The 17,754-nt window shown below is 46.2% G+C and overlaps 1 protein-coding gene across 2 annotated transcripts in view; it reads left to right on the forward strand.

Moving 5' to 3' along the window:
• TRPM8 (transient receptor potential cation channel subfamily M member 8) overlaps nt 1-17,754 on the forward strand; it is a 282,931-nt gene that overhangs the window by 239,732 nt on the left and 25,445 nt on the right. Inside the window, exons 20-21 of one of the 2 annotated variants that reach the window (XM_069615995.1) lie at nt 4,150-4,340; nt 5,675-5,774. In XM_069615995.1, the coding sequence (XP_069472096.1) occupies nt 4,150-4,340; nt 5,675-5,774 (291 nt within the window). Of the gene's footprint in view, nt 1-4,149; nt 4,341-5,674; nt 5,931-17,754 lie in introns of those variants that run through there. The other variant, XM_069615996.1, reaches the window with a different exon arrangement.

Raw genomic sequence — 17,754 nt, forward strand, 5'->3', positions numbered from 1 at the left:
CGAATAGTCGAGGATCAGAAGGAGGGATAGCTGTCCTGCGTCATTGGCCTTGTTGGTTCTTTAAATTGTGGAGAGCAGTTTCTGGCCCATATCGGAGTTGGAAGCTGAAATGGCGAGAGTTGAGAAGATGGTGTGTTTCCAGGAATTCTTGAATTTCTGTATAGTTAACTCAGTCGATGATAGTTCTGTAGTTGGTGTGAATGGTTGGATCTAAAGAAGGTTCCTTAAGCAGGGGGTGATCCAGGACTCTTTAAGGCAGGAGGGGATAGTGCATGAATCAAAGGAGGAGTTCACAGTGGCAGTGATGAGTGGGAGACGGGAGTCTGCGCATTCTTTTACCAGGGCGGCACGACAGATGTCGCCTTTACACCAAGACAGTTTGAGCTCTTTCATAATGTTGGGAAAATCAGACTCAGCAATAGGTTTGAATTTGAAAGGTTAGATATGGGCAGTTGGGCCAGCCTGTGTGTAATCTTCCGGCTGACTGACGAGATGGCTGATTTCGATTTGATTTTGTCTTGCAAATGTATGACTTTGCTGATCAGAGCCTCTTGGATTTTGCTATACCAGGTGTTGTATTTCTTGGCGATCGTGGGGGGGGCAGTAGGGGATTTCAATTTGCAAAGGATAGTGAACAATTCTTGGAGCGCGAGGCTGCCTCGACGATCCTCTTGTTGTAGCAGGTTGCTTTGATCTTATGGATGGATTTTTTCTATTCCCCTGACACATCTTGGGGGACCGCTTTGTTGACGGTGCTAAGGGACTTCTGCCAAGAAGCTTCTGCTGCTCGTTTCTTTGTTCATAAAGCTTGGAGTTCTGCAGTGACCCAGGAATTTGTATGCTTAGAATTATTTCAGTGCCGAGGCTTAAGTGGGGCGAGGTACTCAACAGCATTGGCTAGCATGAAGTTATGATGCTCTACCTGTGAGTTGGTGTCATGGTTAGCAGGCATCTGAAGGTTAAGCAGGGGGACAAGACGGTAACTTGTTAGGTTGCGGGAGCTCAGTGCTAAGGTAGGTGATAAGGGACTATACGTTTTCAAGCATTTAATAGGGATGGGGATGGTAAAGGTTATACTGTGGTGGTTGGTCCATGGGCAAGGTACGCTAGAGAGAATAGAGATTTTGCAGTTTTGGTCCAGGACCCATTTTAAGGTATGGCCATGTATATTTGTGTGGGGTTGAGGGTGCATTGGGTGCAGCCAAGGGCAGCAGTAGCTTTAGCGAGGGCTGATGCATTTGTGTCTAAGGCGTCGTTGTAGCCTTGATTGAAGTCTCCCAAGATGGTAAGCTGAGTAGTAGGTTTAAGGTTGGCAGAGATTGAACTGGGTGATGCCAGCCTCAAAAGTGGCCAAAGGACCTGGAGCTTGGTAGATTAAGTTTGTCAGAGATGAGTTCACAGTGTTGGATTGGGGTGTTTGCCATAGGATGAAGCGGAACAGAATTCTTGTAAAGGCAACCCCCCTTCCTCGCTGGTGGACCTGTCCTCTTAGAGCATACATATCTGTGCGGTACCACAATGGATAGATCAGGGCCGGCTAATGGGTTAAGCCAAGTTTCAGTAATGGCCAAGATGTTGGTGTTTATGGGGGTCATAAGGTCATGGATATCAATGGCATGGGCAACCATTGATCTGGCGTTGATAAAGATGCATGAGAATGATGAGGTAGATGCCAGATAAGGGGTGATTGGGCCAGAGCTATAGGTGGTTATTTCAGTGGTGCATGAGGATGTGGGAAGTTGAGGGTAGGCAGGGGGCTAAGGTGCGGTAACTCAACAAGGAGATACGAGTTCAGGTATCACAAGGGAAGGCCTCTGTGGGGACAGCAGGTGACTGAGTATGGGCTGTAAGACTGAGGAGTCTGTCCGAGCCAGTGCGCCGTTGGTAATGGGAGAATACAGCGTGGCATGATGGAGGTTCTAAGGCAGGCAGAGTTGTCTGCTAGTGGCAGCATAGAGAGGCGAGGTCTGGGATGGTACATAGGACTGACGGGTGTAGTGTACCGTATTGAAGCTGTGAGATGGACTGGAGGTTCCAGTGATTGTGAGCAGGTGTAGCGTGGTGCAGTCGAGGCCGGGAGGCACTTTAAACCACTTAACTAATAAAATGATGTCAAATTTTCAGATAGCGTTTCATGCTGGGTTCATCAAGCAGCTGAGCACTATAACAGAAGATGCTTATATTACAAAATGTAAAGGCACTCTGCTTGTCGACCTTTGAAGGGCGAAGGCCTGTTATTATGTGAAAACAACTTCTTGGGCGAGCATTTGACTCACTGAGCTATTTTGAACGTGGCCAACATGCTGGGTCCATGGGTGGAGGGTGCGCGTTCATGCCAAGACGGCCCGTTCACACTACCTACCACCTGACCTGCTCCATCCTCCCACCTATTGCAAATAAACGACTGTCCTCCGTCAATCACACACATTGCTCATCCTAGGAGTCTTCACCATCAGACAGCCTGCCACCCCCTGAACCTGCACAGGTACCTATCTGCAGTATAAATTAAATACCATTAGCTGGGCCCACTACACTGTCTCTTTGTAAGCACTTGCGATATTTAACAGTGTGAGCAAAGGCACCAATGTCAGACAACAGATGGGACCACGCATCGTGCCCATGTTTAAATCCAGAACAGGATTAGCTTGTGGCTACTGATATGGTGCTCTAATTTGTTTCCTCCTCTCCTCTTGCCCCCCAGCCCCTTTTTCACCTCTCTACTATGCCTCAAGCTGATAATGCACTTTGATGGATATGTGTCCTTGACTTATCTTACATGATATGATTTGTATTTCCATATATATTATGCATTATCATAACCAATGTGTTTGTGATTGTATTCTATACCTGTCCACTGGGACACATTTTTCGGGTGATTGCCGATATGTAATTGTTCAATACTGGCCTATTTCTTTATCACAGCCTTGACAAAGACCCTTCCTTTGGTCCAAACATATGTTGGCTGTTTTTTCCCACCATCATTAACTGGCCAATAAATCACTGTCACAGCCTACCATGTTCACCACGCGCACACAGTTGTTTCTGATTTTTCTTTACCCACCATGACTTGCATAGTGCTTATAAACATATATTTCTATTACACCAGCAGTGAGTTTACAGCCCCAATTTTAATCATTAACTATCAGAAAACTGTTTTAAAAAAACACTGGCAGGCACTTCAAGTGCAAGGTATGATGGTAAGGCTTGATAAAAGCAAGCTCAAAGAGTTTCTATGAGGAGGAGTTTTGGACTGGGAAGGGCCGGAACTGGGTGGGAATGGCCATAAGGACTAGCACGGCCATGGGCAGTCAATGGGTGGGCAAATAACCAAACATCACCTACTTACTACCTGTGTCCCCCTGCCCAATATGAGATTATGAGATTTCTATCTAGCTGAACTCTAATGCAATAGTTTTGTCTTATAGGTGGTGCCAGCGCTACCTAATAGCCCAAACTAATGAACAGATTCTACCAGTCGGCTCTGCTCACCTCTGGCTTGTGGCTGGAATCTGAAAACACATACACACCTTAATGAGTTCACTCTAACCTTCCACTATTCTCCTCCTGAACGTCATCCCCCTCCTTCCACACTTCATCCCCGATAGCCTCTGCCTCATGCATAGAGGCCGAGGCTGGGTTGACTATCAGCTGGCTCAATGCTTCAGATCTTTCTATTGGAGAGCTTCAGAGATTTCTGTTGCGCCTTCTATGCACAATGTGGCACCAGATAAATCACAGAGTTTGAGAGGGATCTCTAGCGACAAACATGCGCTGTGAAAACTGAATTACTGCATCATGTTGGAGCTATCTGCAGGAACTGTGGCTTTGGCAAATTGTGTGTAGTGCTGTAATTGCTACTGGATTCTGGATTTCTTGGGATGTTTCCCATTATTAACATATATTAAAACATGGGCAATCAGGCAGACTTTCGCCAATCGCTGGGCTTCCTGTTCTGGCTGGTGGGGGTGCATGTTTTCTGAGACAGGGGCCATTGTAAGCCTTCTGAGATATGTTGTGGGCACTGGTTGCTCGGGCACAACGCTTGGCATTCCCATGCATCCACTGCAGAGCCCTGGAATCGTGCCACGTGAAAGTCCCTTGCGTGCAAGCTGTTAATGAGCAATCTGAAACATGCCCCCTGTGTTTCAGGTACACCGTTGGCTCTGTGCAAGAGAACAATGACCAGGTCTGGAAGTTCCAGCGCTACTTCCTGGTGCAGGAGTACTGCAACCGGCTCACCATCCCATTCCCGTTTGTGATCTTCGCCTACTTCTTCATGGTGCTGAGGAAGATGCTCCACTGCTGCTGGAAGGAGGAGGCCCCGGAGCCCACCGTATGCTGTAAGTGTAGCTTTCGTCTATTAACCGCGCTCTTCCGTATTAAGATGTCAGACAGGGCACTAGGCGTCACTGATGGGCCGGTGGTGCTATGTTACCTCCAGGGCCTAAGCTAGCATCATGCATCATTGCTGTACCTAGGGGGGCTTGCTGCCTCCAGAACAGGGGTAGGCAACATGAGGCTATCCAGATGTGTTGGAGTACGACTCCCATGATCACTCAACATTGACTATACCGGCTAGGGGAGATGAAAACTTATACCAAAACATCTGGCCTGTTGCAGGTTACCTGCCCCTGCTCTAGAACCTCATCTAGGTTCCCCCGCCTCCTTTACTTCACCTAAAAAAGCTTCTTCTACATTCACTTGGTCAGACATTTACTTCTTCTTGCACTTACTTCTACTTACCTTTACTTGTCTTCCTCTTCACATTGTCAAGCTGGCAGTGGATATGGTAAGGTTAGTTGTAAGGTGAGGGTTGGGGACAAGGGGCGGCAGGAGGAGGAATATGGGTGAGAAAAGAAGAGGGGAGTGTATGTTAGAAGAAGTGAAAGACAGAAGATGGTACATGCATGAAGAGGTAAAGGTCTGTAGGGGCAAGTGAATGCAGAGGAAGTGAAGATATACATCCCCTCATCTCATGTGCCAGGGTCTGGCCACTGGATAACACTGATGCTCTGTTGGATGTTGACTTAGTGTCTGCAAGAAATGTACAGCAGATGGCGGATACCAACATAACCCCACTATCACAGCACCTGTCCCTGCTAAACGTTCCTGCGAGCAAGGAGTAAAAGCAGATATTTGGGAAGCCACACAGATGAAAGGTACATGGCAAGCTGCAGCCGCCACCACCATCTGATGACACCTGCAAAGATTGTCCCTCTCCTTTAATACTGTGCTCACCTGCCTTCATAATTGGGGTATTCGAACAAGGTATTTCCCATATCCCAATAGATCATTTTGTAGCATGAAAGGATTTGCCTGTGGGCTACTGGGAGATTCTCCATCAGTGACTTGTCTGGTAGGACCGGCCCTGCGCCACTCACATGCAAGTTCCGTTCCTCTGGAAGGACGGTAGAAGGTGGCAGAGCCGGTCATATGTCATGCATCCCTGACATAGGACTGACTCTTCCCCAGCCCTTTTGGTCCTCCAAATTCTGCTGTGAATTTAGAAAATCCCCCCTATTGTGTGTGCAAGTCTATATTTGATCATAGCTTTTCTCTCAGACTTTTGAAATTTCGAGAAAGTGTAATGTAGTGATAAAGTAGACTGTAGTACAGCAATGCATTCTGGGAATCAAGCATATGTATTGATACGATTTGTTTTATGCCCTCGTAGGTTCGAGAAATGAGGACACAGAGACCCTGGCCTGGGAGGCTGTCATGAAAGAGAACTATCTCATGAAAAGCAACATCAAGGCCAATGACTCAGCGGAGCAGTATGTTACAATGTCAACCACTTCCGTGGACTCGTTGGTGACCTCTGATCCTTGCTTTCTTTTGTTATTCCTTTTATTGCAGGTTTTGGTACAATAACAACAATGAACTGTATAGGAAGAAGGACCATTGAACGATAAACCAACATTTTTAAGTGCCCCTATCGCCTAAAAGAACCCCTTCTTCCCCCAACCCCTGTCTAGCTGTACCCACCCCTCCCTCTTGGTAACGGTGTCTTCTTGAGCTAATTGAAATCAACTTCAAGAACCTTCAGTTGATTGGGAGCGTCATTTAATTCGATTATTTTCCATGCCGACTCTCAGGTTTTCTTTTCCAGTATCAGATACCGCCCGGTTAAGGATGGTCTCCTGAGTGCAGGTTTCTTCCCTTACTTCAAGTCCTACCACTAGCCTTTCATTCAGTCCCCTTTCACTTCTGCTATTCCCTTAGTTCCAGTTTTTAAATATGTGCTCATGAATTCCCCCCATATTCTCTCGTGCGGGATTGCCCTGCCATGGAGCGCCACATTTATTCTTTCCATGGTACATATGTTCATAGCAACATTGATCCAGTCCCTTTTACATCAGGGATGAGCACATTTCCACTTCATCACTAGGCAGGCCCGTGCGGCAAGCAACAAGGCCCCAGCCAACGCTGTCACCCTGACGTGCTCCCCGTCTATTTCGTCCATACCAAATAAGACCAAAGTGGGTGACTTGGTTCGGGGGTGTCAGGGTCCGGCTTGACTGAATTCCACAGGAGCTGATGTTGGCCCCACAGACCCTCACTAGGAGTTCACCTCTCAACCCTTAAATATAAGCTGAGCTGAAAACCCCAAGAAAGAGAAAGGGGAATTTGGAGAAAATAACAACGGAGACACTGCTGCCCTTCAACCGTCTGGTAGGCTCTGGTATCTGTGGTAAACAAATACACCTGGTTACTTATATAATAAGAAAACTTCTTTTCTAAACTTATGCTAAATAAACTCTAAACTCTTTACCTCTTAAACCTCAGTAAAAGACTTAGAGGTTAGTAATCTTTGTGGAATATCTTGTAAATATATCTTGTGGTGTGCAAATAGTTCAAGCCAATCTAGTCTCTTTAGAATCCTAAAGTGATGGCCTTTGCAACATCTTTTCAGAATTAGATATTCTTCTTACTTCAAAGTTCTTTTGACCTTATGTAGTTTTCAATGCTTACTTAAGTTGCAGTCTTTCTCTGAAAACATTGAGTTCTATTTGCATAGATTACTTTAAATTATATTCTTTAACTTCCTGGAATACTACTTTCTTTCTGCGTGTGAATTGTTTTCCTTATTTACACATTTACACAAAGAACGTATAGTTTCTTCCTTAACAAGCGTGTGCGATAAACACGTGAACTCAGAAGACGTGAAGAATTGTCTTCGCGTGTAAAATACACACGCGATAATTTTACAAAACCCGCGCGCGTTAAAAAATACGTAAACACGATAAAAAATAACACGCGCTGATAAAAATGGACTCGCGCTCTATCGCAACCCAACACGCGCTTTCTCAGGAAACGTCTTTCACGTGAAAAATGTACACGCGCTAAAACTCACACGCGCAATTCTTTTTGGCACGCGCTCTATCGCAAACCACACGCGCTTTCTCAGGAAACGTCTTTCACGTGAAAAATGTACACGCGCTAAAATTCACACGCGCAATTCTTTTTGGCACGCGCTCTATCGCAAAACCACACGCGCTTTCTCAGGAAACGTCTTTCACGTGAAAAATGTACACGCGCTTTAAAAAGAACACGCAAACGACAACTTGCGAGCTCGCGCACACATTAAACAGTCTTGAAGAACATTACACGCAGTTAATCAACTTTTAAATCCTAAGCAATATCTTCAAGCTTGTTTTCCTTATAATAACTTTAACTGTAAATGTCTCTTTTCTCAAATGAACTTGAAACTTGTTTACTCTTTAAGTTTTCTTATAAAAGAAAATGAAAGTTCACTGTCACAATATCAAAATCTTTAAAAGAACGATCCCACCTGATGACTTCTTGTTCAAATTGGATCAGCAAACGATATTCTTACTTCTTTGGTAGATTTTCTGAGCTCTGGAAAGGCCTGACCTAAGGAACTTAACTAATATACAACCAGCCACTGAATTTCTCTGGATGAAAGGCAGTTTAGAATCTTGCTCATCTCCCAAGAATCAAACCCATTGTCCTCTCCACCAATCAGGCAACCAAAACATATCATTGTTTCTTTAACCAATCAGATTAAGTTTCTTTCGCTCCATCTTGACTTGGGCAAGCACAATGTTAATTCTATGAACAAACTCTTCCTGTTACTAACCCACCCAGCCAGCCAGCTCTAAAGGCACAATGTTAATCTTGTTACTCTTCCTGTTATTAAACTAGCCAGTCCTGACAGGGGGATCCCATCTAAGTCTTTGATCCATCCCAGGACTTTATCCCAGAATACTTGTATCCAGCAGTATAGGGCAGTGGCAGTCTCTCTTAGACAGTGCCCGGGAGGCAGGCACACGCCGCAAGAATGGGGCACCTCCCTCACCTTTCTTAGTGTATCTTCTCCTTCCGCCCGTGGCTGGGGGGGCCTGCAACTTCCACTGCCGTTCATGCACCCCTTTTGGGGGGGAGGGGCCTTCCACTGCGGGGTACCCTGGGTTGTCCACACCACGACTCTCTTCCTTCTGTGGGGTTTGGATATAGAGCCCCCTGGGTTTCCAGGCACTCACCACTGCTCCATATCTCCCTAAGATTCTGCCTGCCCCAACCAGCGGTCCTCAGTGCATGCCCGCAGCCTTTTCCCTCCCTGCCAGGGGGATCCTGCTGCACCCCACTGGCCCAGGCCTGCCTTCATTGGTGGGGTCCATTATGTCTCTGCTTCCTTTGCCTCAATGGGTCCTATGTTCCCCCTGTCTGCCTCAGACTTTGGGGAGTGGGTGCTCCTTCTCCCTCTGCCTTTGACCTTATGCCTGGGCTCCTGCCATGTTCATTTGCATCATATGTTCTCACCTAAGCCGTAGCTTTGCCTCTGGCCACTGCTGGTGCAGTGTACTCCTCTGTCTCTACCCTGCGGTGACACCTGTGGGCTGCGCGCTGGAGCAGCGGGGGATGTCCTCTCCTCTGCACTCGGGCACCTTGCTCGTTCTTGGGCAACCACAGAGTTCTCCCCTGGAGCCAATTATGTGTCCTGACCCCCACTGCTTCAAACTTCTTCTTTAGGACGGTGTATCTCCCCGTGGCTCGCTGACCACACAGATCACGCAGAGATTCTGAAGTTGGGCGGGGGGGGACCCTCCACTACCTCAGACGCCAGTAACTGCAGATGACCGGGGGGCACACACTCACCTCCCCCGCACCCATGGGAAGTCCTCCTTGCTCCTCTCTCTGTCGGCCCGCTCCAGTGAGACGCCGAAGGGCCGAGCACTCCTCTTCACGCCCAATTTGAGCGGGAGTCCTCTCACTTGTTTTCGGTTCTAATGTGCACAGCCCATTCTCACTCTTTCTGGGGCCGATTTTGACCGCTGTTTCACCAGCTAATGCAGCAGTACTTTAACGGCATCTGTTTCATCATACAGGTTGGGGAAGGGGGCCGCTAAGTGGGGGCTCAGTTCACTTAACGGTCCCTGTCAGGAGGAGGTTTGTGCTCAGGCTGCTTGCATAAACACCGCCGCTGGTGGCCTCCGATCTTCGCTTTCTGAGACATGCCATGTAGAGCCCTCTCAAGTCCCCAGCATCCAATATCTTGGTGATCTGGGAGCTTCACTGCCCTTCAACACAATATATTGAAATTCTCTATCATGCCTGTTCCCCTCCCTGCACACGTTTTCCTGACACCGTCAAAATGCCTCTTTCGAAAACACACCCACTTTCAACCAACCTACTCTAGATAGGACCTTTTGAGGACCTCTGAAGCTTCATCCTATTGGGCATGACCTTTTGGTTGTCTCTAACCTCGCTCTTTAATTAGGACTAGTACACACAGTCCTGACACCTTAGGTGTAGTGCCTGTTTTGTTGTAACCATCCTTGTAATTGACCCAGACTTCATGCTTTAGGACTCCTCTGCCACTGACTCATTGGGGCCCTTTCTGGTGGAACTATGAGTTGACCGATACTATTCTCCTGCTGAAAGAACCTGCCTTAAACATAAGCTTCTTAGTACTCTGTCCTTTAGATGCTCATTGTCTTGCCCTTTGACCCTTTCTCCCTTTGACTCGACCTTCTGGGGACATCTGAACTTTGCTCCCCCTCAGTTTAATGGTCTTACACCTGACGGTCCTGCACTTAAACACAACCTTATATTCAACTCTGATCCTCCAATTTCCAAGTCATTAATTCATTGCCTTTATTTGTAGTTCCTAGAGAGTACCTGCCTGTTCAGAGTGCTAATAATGGGGCAGTAAAGAGCTGGAGGGTGTGATGATCGAACTGAAGAACTATAGGGTAAGTGCAATAGGCGAATCAAACGAGAGAGTCTTCAAGCCTCTTGTGAACTTCACAGATGGTCAGGTTTGCCGGAGACGACGGCTCGAGGGGTTTCCAAGAGCCTTTAAAGTTGAGGGGATACTCCCCAAAATATATGTACCTTGCTGCCATGTATTGAAAGTGAGCTGTCCCCAAAAATGTAATGCAAACTCCACAATGAGAGTCAATAACGGACAAACCCAAGGAGGGAATGAGACCAAGACCAAGTGCGGGTGAATCGTTGGATTAGCAATAGAGGTGAGTCCAGGTGGCACACAGTTGTGGGGCGGGCATCTGTTACATCAAATCAGGGGTGAGGTTAGAGGTTGTGTAGGTAATACATCTTTCAAGTGGGGTCTGAGAGTACAGAGCAGGTTTGTGGAGATGGATGGGTTTGTTCCACGATCAGGCCTCGGCCCGGTCATTCACAGGGCAGTGATGTAAGATGGAAGGCGAGAGATACTGCGTTTCATTTTTAGCAGGTCATGTAAATGCAACCCCCATCCCCTTCCAGGTCCACCCAAACTTCATCGTACCACTCCAATATACGGGGCTCTTTGATTGTTGTGTAATACAATGGGTCTTCAATATAACCTGTGTTATATATAGCGGTCATTTTATATTTTGGCTCGGAGTCATCCCCTGTTTGTGCTTGTGCCTTGTGTGTTTTCTGTACCACTCCTTTTGCACGGCCCATCGTCACCATCATCATTTCACTGTTAGGTACTGCATTTGCGCAGCACCTCAGACCTAATTGGCACACACACAAAATTAAAAGGAGAAACATGATGGTGGGTATCAGTAGCTTGACAGTCACCTGTGCCAGGGCGGAACCCACAAAAACAGATTGTCGAACCACGTGCTGGGTTGTACTCCTCCTTCTTCCTTCATTCATTCACCAGGGTTGTGCACGGCTGCTATAACGTGAGATAATGTTCCATTGTCCTCATCGGCAGAAGGTACAAACATGCAACATGTGCTCCCGATTTTTCAGCAAACACCTCCATCCATTGCTGTTAACAGGTCTAGGACATGCCTGTTCTGCATCGTCATCAGCCGCAGGACTCTTAGCTCCACCTTTTCCACATTGAAACCCTCTTCTGTGTCATTGGCTAGCTCCCGACGAGTAATCTGGAGCCATTTTGGATCGGCCCGTGCATGGATGCTTGGGACGAGGGACTCGAAGAACGTCTCAGCAGATGTAAAGAGCCTGAAACGATCAGGGACCTGTGCCAAGAGTTCAGAAGAGGCTTTGGAGATATAGTTTGACAACCTTCTTTGTTGCGATACGTTGCTTTGCAGCTGTTCTTCAGAAAGGGCATAGGTAGGGGTTTCTTTCGTCGTAGGCAAGGGCTCAGGATACTTGGCTGCCGGCAGTCCCCCCCCTTGCATGTGGCTTTCTGATATCACCATCAGGGCGGAATGCAGCATTGCCAGAGCACATGTGCCCCTCCAACTCTGTGGAAGGTGCAAATACGCCTGTTTGCCACAAACCCAGTAAGTGTCCCTTAGCGCAGCTGTGCGCTTTTTCATGTCTGGGATTACCAGCATTTTATTACAATTCTTGTTTGTGCCCATGTCTGTTCTTCCTTCTCCATAGGAGCGCAACTAGTAAGGGATTTCCTGCTGTAGCTTGAATGGTTTTTTCGAGAGCTGAGACCCATGTTAGTTTTGTGATATGCTGTGACCATGTCAGGGCGCATGTGTTCTTGATCCATTGTAATGTTTCATCTGAGAGTCCTCGTAGGGCTTCTGATTTGCATGTTATTTGCTCATCTTGCCATTTATTGTCCAAAAAGAATGTTCCTTTTATTACTAGAAAAGGTTCCTTTAGACAGACCACTCCTTTTGGCTTGCTGTAAAACGTCTTCTTGTTATGGATATAAAGGATACCGCCCAATAAAGTACAGTGCCAAACATCATAGAAAAGAAAACAATTGCACAGCAAAAGAGTCCACATTCATAGGAGTATGTTCTTAAAATATTTTCTCTGTTCCTATCTCTATCTATGCTATTGACGTTGCCATTGGGAGCCCCCATCGTTGCTATTGTAAATCCTACAGAGTGAAATATAAAGGGGTTAAGTACATATTCATATACATTTTCCTTGCATCATTTTTCCTTCATTTATCAGTGATTATTTGTCATTACTTTTTACCCATTTTACTGCTATTATGGTGGTTAAACACACGCAACACTACACATCTCTATTGTTCTTCATCAAAAATATACATTAATAGGAGGAGAGAGAGAGAGATAGAGAGAGATAAAAAGGAAAGGAAGATCTAAGGAACGCTACTAAACTTTTAATTACACATCATTGCATTTTCCACTTGATTTCTAATCAGTACATTGTTCGTAATGTTGTTTAGTTTTACTCTTATTTGCATGTTACCTCTGAATTCATTTGATAGTACTTTTGTCTCATCCCTGCATGCTTTTACTGCTTTTATGTTTGTGTAGTGCTTTCTGAGTTGCTCTGTTCTTGTTCTCCTGTCACACTGTCATATGCTTTGCGTACATCGGATAAATGTTTCCAGTATCTCAGGCCCTTCACTTTCACCGCAGCGGGGGTGCAATATACTATTTCATAGGGGCCATGGAACCTGGGCGCATTCCACCGATGCACAAAGCTACACACGTATATCATTTCCCCTGGCATCAACTGGCAGCTGGGGCTGTCTGTGGCTGGGGTCATTGTGCCACTCTCATTGTCCTGCTTGAAGGGGCTTCTAACTGTTTCGCTATCATTCTTTCTGCATTGGTTAGTTTACTCAAATAGTCTTGGAATTCTTCTCCCAACACTGTGGCACTTCAGGGTGCATCTGACTATCTTCTCAGGGGGATACTGCTGTGTGCATGTGTCTGCCTGTTACTATTTCGTGAGGGGGCAAGTGGTGGTCTTTGCTTGGCTGGTTTCTCAATTCAAATTGGGCCAACGGCAGACAGTACACCCAGTTTTTCTTTAGGGTGTTGCACAGTTTAGGCAGTCTGCTCTTTAAGAGACCATTTATTTTTTCTACCATGCCGTTTGCTTGCAGGTGATAAATTGAGCACAACTTGTGGGTGATGCCCAGCATTGTTGTTACTGCCTTGAATAGATCATTGACGAAGTGCGTTCTGTTCTCAGAGGGTATGACGTCACAGATCCCCCAGAGAGGGAACATTTTTTGCACTAAAATGTTGCCGCGCATTTTGCGTCTGGGTGCATGCAGGGACCTGCTTCCACCCAGCGGGAAAATGGGCAGACCAAGTGTCGTGCTCCATTGCACCTTTCTCCTATGTTTGCGTAGTCAATGTGCAGTTCAGGGAATGGTCCAATGCGAAGGGGTAATGTTCCTCTCATTGTTCTTAAGGTCATCCCTGAATTATACATTTGATATGTTGTACATTCTATCACCATTTTGGTCATAGGTTCATGCAATCTTGGCACAAACCAATTTTCCTGTATCTCAGCAGTGATGTACTGTTTTGCATTGTGGGCTGGGAAGTGGAGCTGTTGAAATGCAATTTCTAGGAGCTTTACTGGCATTACTACTTTAACTGTGTTATTCTGTCTCCATAAGAGGTCTGTGGATGACTCACTACATCCCCTTTTTCCCCATAACTCCTTTTCCTTGGGTGGTGCCTCTAGCTCAATTATTTGAGATATGGGCATTTAATTGTATTCCTCACCTTGCTCTTCCCCCATGTGCTTTTGTAATACAAATTGATTAGATATTTCTTTCTCTAGACAGGCTGCCTCCTTTGCAGTGGCATCCGCTCCTGCGTTCCCTAGTGAGATGACATCAGTATTGTTTGAGTGGGCTTGGCACTTAACCAGGGCCACCATGTTAGGTTCTTTTAGGGCCTCAATTAACTCCATCAGTAGTTCAGCGTGTTGTACAGGGGATCCGTCTGTTCTTCTGAATCCTCTCCTTACCTACCATGCTAGTTCCCCATGTACTGTGGTTGGCATATATGCCGAGTCAGTGTATATGGTTACTGCACACCCCTGGGCTTTGTGGAGAGCTTCTATTAGGGCAACCGACTTAGTGGCTTGTGCTGAAAAATGTGCTGGCAGTCTTTTTTGTACTATCACCTCGTATTCCTCCTCCTCTAGGCGCACCACTGCTGCCCCTATGTGTCTCTCTCCTGTCTCACAATTTATTGAAGCTGACCCATCTACAAAATATAGCTTGCCTGCCGGAAGAGTGTTTTCACATGCAGTGGGTGTGTCTTCATCCTCTCGCCTGTATGTAACATAATCAGGATTTTGCATGTCTTCCACTTTGCAGGCTTCTGTGAGAAACGTGGCTGGGTTCACTGCCTTGCATCGTACTATGTGTATGTTTGCACTGGACAAAATTATTTCATATGCAGTAGCTCTCTAGGGTTGTTAATGTGCTTTTGGATCTCTCAAGTATTGCAAATAAAGAGTGCTCCACGAAAAGTGTCACCGAGCATCCCATCACTATTGTGGCACTTTTTTCAATGGTGAACGCTGTGGCTGCGAGAGCTGGTTCGCAGTTGAAGTGTCCTTGCATAACTGCATCAAGGATGCTGCTGTAGTAAGCCAGGGGTTTGTGGCCTAGCGATGCTTTTTGCATTAGCACTGCAGTCATTAACGTTCCATTGCAGTGTGAAAACAAATGAAATTTGTGATCATAATCTGGTGTCGCTAGAACGGGTGCGGTGGATATCACTTCTTTCAGCAGTTCAAAGGCAGTGTGCATTTCTTGTGTCCACACTAAAACTGCATTTTCTCTCTGTGCCTCCTTGAGTGCATGCAGTAAGGGTTTTGTGTATGATGCATAGTCTAGTATCCAGGCACGGCAATAGTTGCACATGCCGAAGAACTTTTGCATTTCCTTTACTGTTTTGAGTTCATTCACTGCTCATACTGCTGCTGCTCTATCGGGTATTATTCTTTTACTGTCTTTCGATATCATTTGACCCAGATATTGTAATTCTGTGAGGCAATACTGCAATTTCTGTTTGTCCACAATGTATCCCTTGTGCGCTAACAAAGTGAGTAATGCTATTGAATCTTCTCTGCATGCATCCTCATTCTCACCACAAACCAACAAGTCATCCACGTACTGAATAATAGTGCTTTTAGTGTCAACATTTCCAAGATCCTCATGTAGTATCCTGTTAAAAATGCTTGGGCTCTCACAATATCCCTGGGGTAGTCTGCAATGTTCATACCTTTTCCCACCCAGGGTAAATGCCATCAGGTATTGTGATTCGGGGTCCAGTGTTACTGAGAAAAAAAACATTTTTCAAATCTACCACTGTGAAATGTGTTGCTGTTTTTGGGATGCTGGACAAAATGCATGTGGGATTTGGGACAAGTGGGAACTCCTTCTGTATGACTTCATTGAGGGGGTGTAGATCCTGTATCTTCCTCCACGCCCCTCCCTTTGCCTTTTTGATGGGGTAGATACAAGTATTACAAGGAGAATTTGAGGGTACAATAATCCCCTGCTGCAAGAGTGCTTATATTGTTTATTTTATTCCCTCTTCTGCCTCTCTTGACAGGGGGTATTGTTTGTTTGTTTGTTTGTTTTATTATTTATAATGCATGGATATACCCAGGGGTATCAGGGCACAACATTTACAAGAATATGCGAAGCTTTGTTACAAAATATAAAATGTACATATTGACAATGGAAGTATATACAAAGCATAATGAGGAGAACAGGCAATATATACAGCATAAACAAGAGTACAAAGTGGGCACACGTAGTTACACAGTGTGCGGATAGCATGAAGTGATAGCCTTGGCACTTAGCTATCTTGGTGGTCCTTCGTTTTCAGCCATGAAACTACCTTGGATCGGAAATTCAGGTAGGGCATGTCTACTCTAAGGTTGGGAGGCAAGGTGTTCCACAGTTTGGCTGCTTTTACCGGGAAGAGAGGCAGTCTTTGTATGCTGTTCTGAGAGGTCTCGAGGAGGCTTGTCCATGGAATCTGTTGATCAAGTATATCGGGGCGGCATTGTTAAGAGATTTGTAGGTAAGTGATGCCGTTTTTAGGAGAATTTTGTCTCTAGCGGAGAGTATTATTTCACCCAGGGCAGTAATACTCCGGGCTTGAGTTTTATTTTCACAAGTGTCACTTCTCGTAATAGCCCTACATAATGGGGGCCTGTGGTCCACAATTTTGGTGGCACTCGGTGCATGTCCCCGCTGAAGTACCCTGGTGGTGCGCTGACTATGGCCATGAGGGGGATGGGCCCCTGTCTGTGTTGGATCATTATTTCACAGGGAATTGCTATTTCCATGATTATTTCCCTGTCAGTATCGGCATCTGTAAACAATTCTTCACCTGAAACATCTTGTAATGCTGTGTCGGCATTTATACATAATATTGTCTGCCACTCACAACCATGCTCATCCATGCCAATCACTGTGATTCTTTGAGCTGATACCTGCACTCCGTGTAAGTCTATGGACACTACGGATCCTACTACCATCTCTGGGGTTGCTACAGGACGAACCACAAATTCAGATGGTACTCACCACTCGTGGTGAGTGAGCTCGGGCACAACACGTGCCAACACTTTTAGTCCCTGTATGAACATGTCTGGATCAACTGGTACCCCACAGACCTGTTGTGCCGTGGCCTGTGTGTGTATCGTTAACATGGTGCACATGGCACATATTCCTGGTATTGAGCACACTATTCCTCTCTGTGTAAATCATATGGTCATGTTCAACTCGCTAAGGAGGTCCCTCCCTAATAAGTTTATTGGTGAGTCTTCATAATACAATAGGGGTGCTTGCACTGTCTTTCCTCCTGCTGTTACATCCAATTCTTCTGTGTATGGAACCTCGACCACCACCCCAGAAAACCCCTGCGTCTCCATTTTATGATTTGACAACAGAAAACGGCCTTCTCTAAGGCATGATTTTTCAGCTCCCGAATCCACCATAAAAATGAATTGTTTGTTCCCTATCTCTGCCCCCACCAGCGGTTCCTCAGTTGCATTGAGGGTCGTTGATAGTACTGGACACGCAAGTGCTCTCTCTGGGCTGTCCAGTGCTGAATATCTTGTGTTCTCGCCATTATCAAAAACATTACCGCTTACTACTGCTGGTGCACCATTTGCGGTAGTAACAAAGGTATTCCAGCGGGCCGGGGGCATGTGTTCTTGTAATTGTGGGTGTTGTTGTATGCTTTGTGGGTGTACCCTGTGCTCGTCCGTATACCTTGCATCGGGATTCTCCTCTCTCCTGAACCCTTCCTTAGGCAATCCATATGGGCTGCCAGGGTGGGGGTGGCCATATTGTTGTTCATTTTGATGGGGGCTCATGGGATGGCTTCGACATTCTCTTGAAATGTCCCCACCTCCCGCAGTTCCAGCATGTCCCTTGTCCTCCTCCCCGGGGGCCCTGTCCCCCATACCCGTATCCGCCCCCCTCTAAACCCTCAGTACCCACCTCATCCTCCTCTTCCGGGTCTCCCTTGCCATTGGGCTCCTCCATTTTGTTCTTCGCCAGCCCATTGCTCCTGTTCATTTCTTGCCCAG

Source organism: Ambystoma mexicanum, chromosome 9 (genome assembly GCF_040938575.1).
Source record: "Ambystoma mexicanum isolate Mex_15411 chromosome 9, UKY_AmexF1_1, whole genome shotgun sequence".
NCBI classification, from domain to species: domain Eukaryota; kingdom Metazoa; phylum Chordata; class Amphibia; order Caudata; family Ambystomatidae; genus Ambystoma; species Ambystoma mexicanum.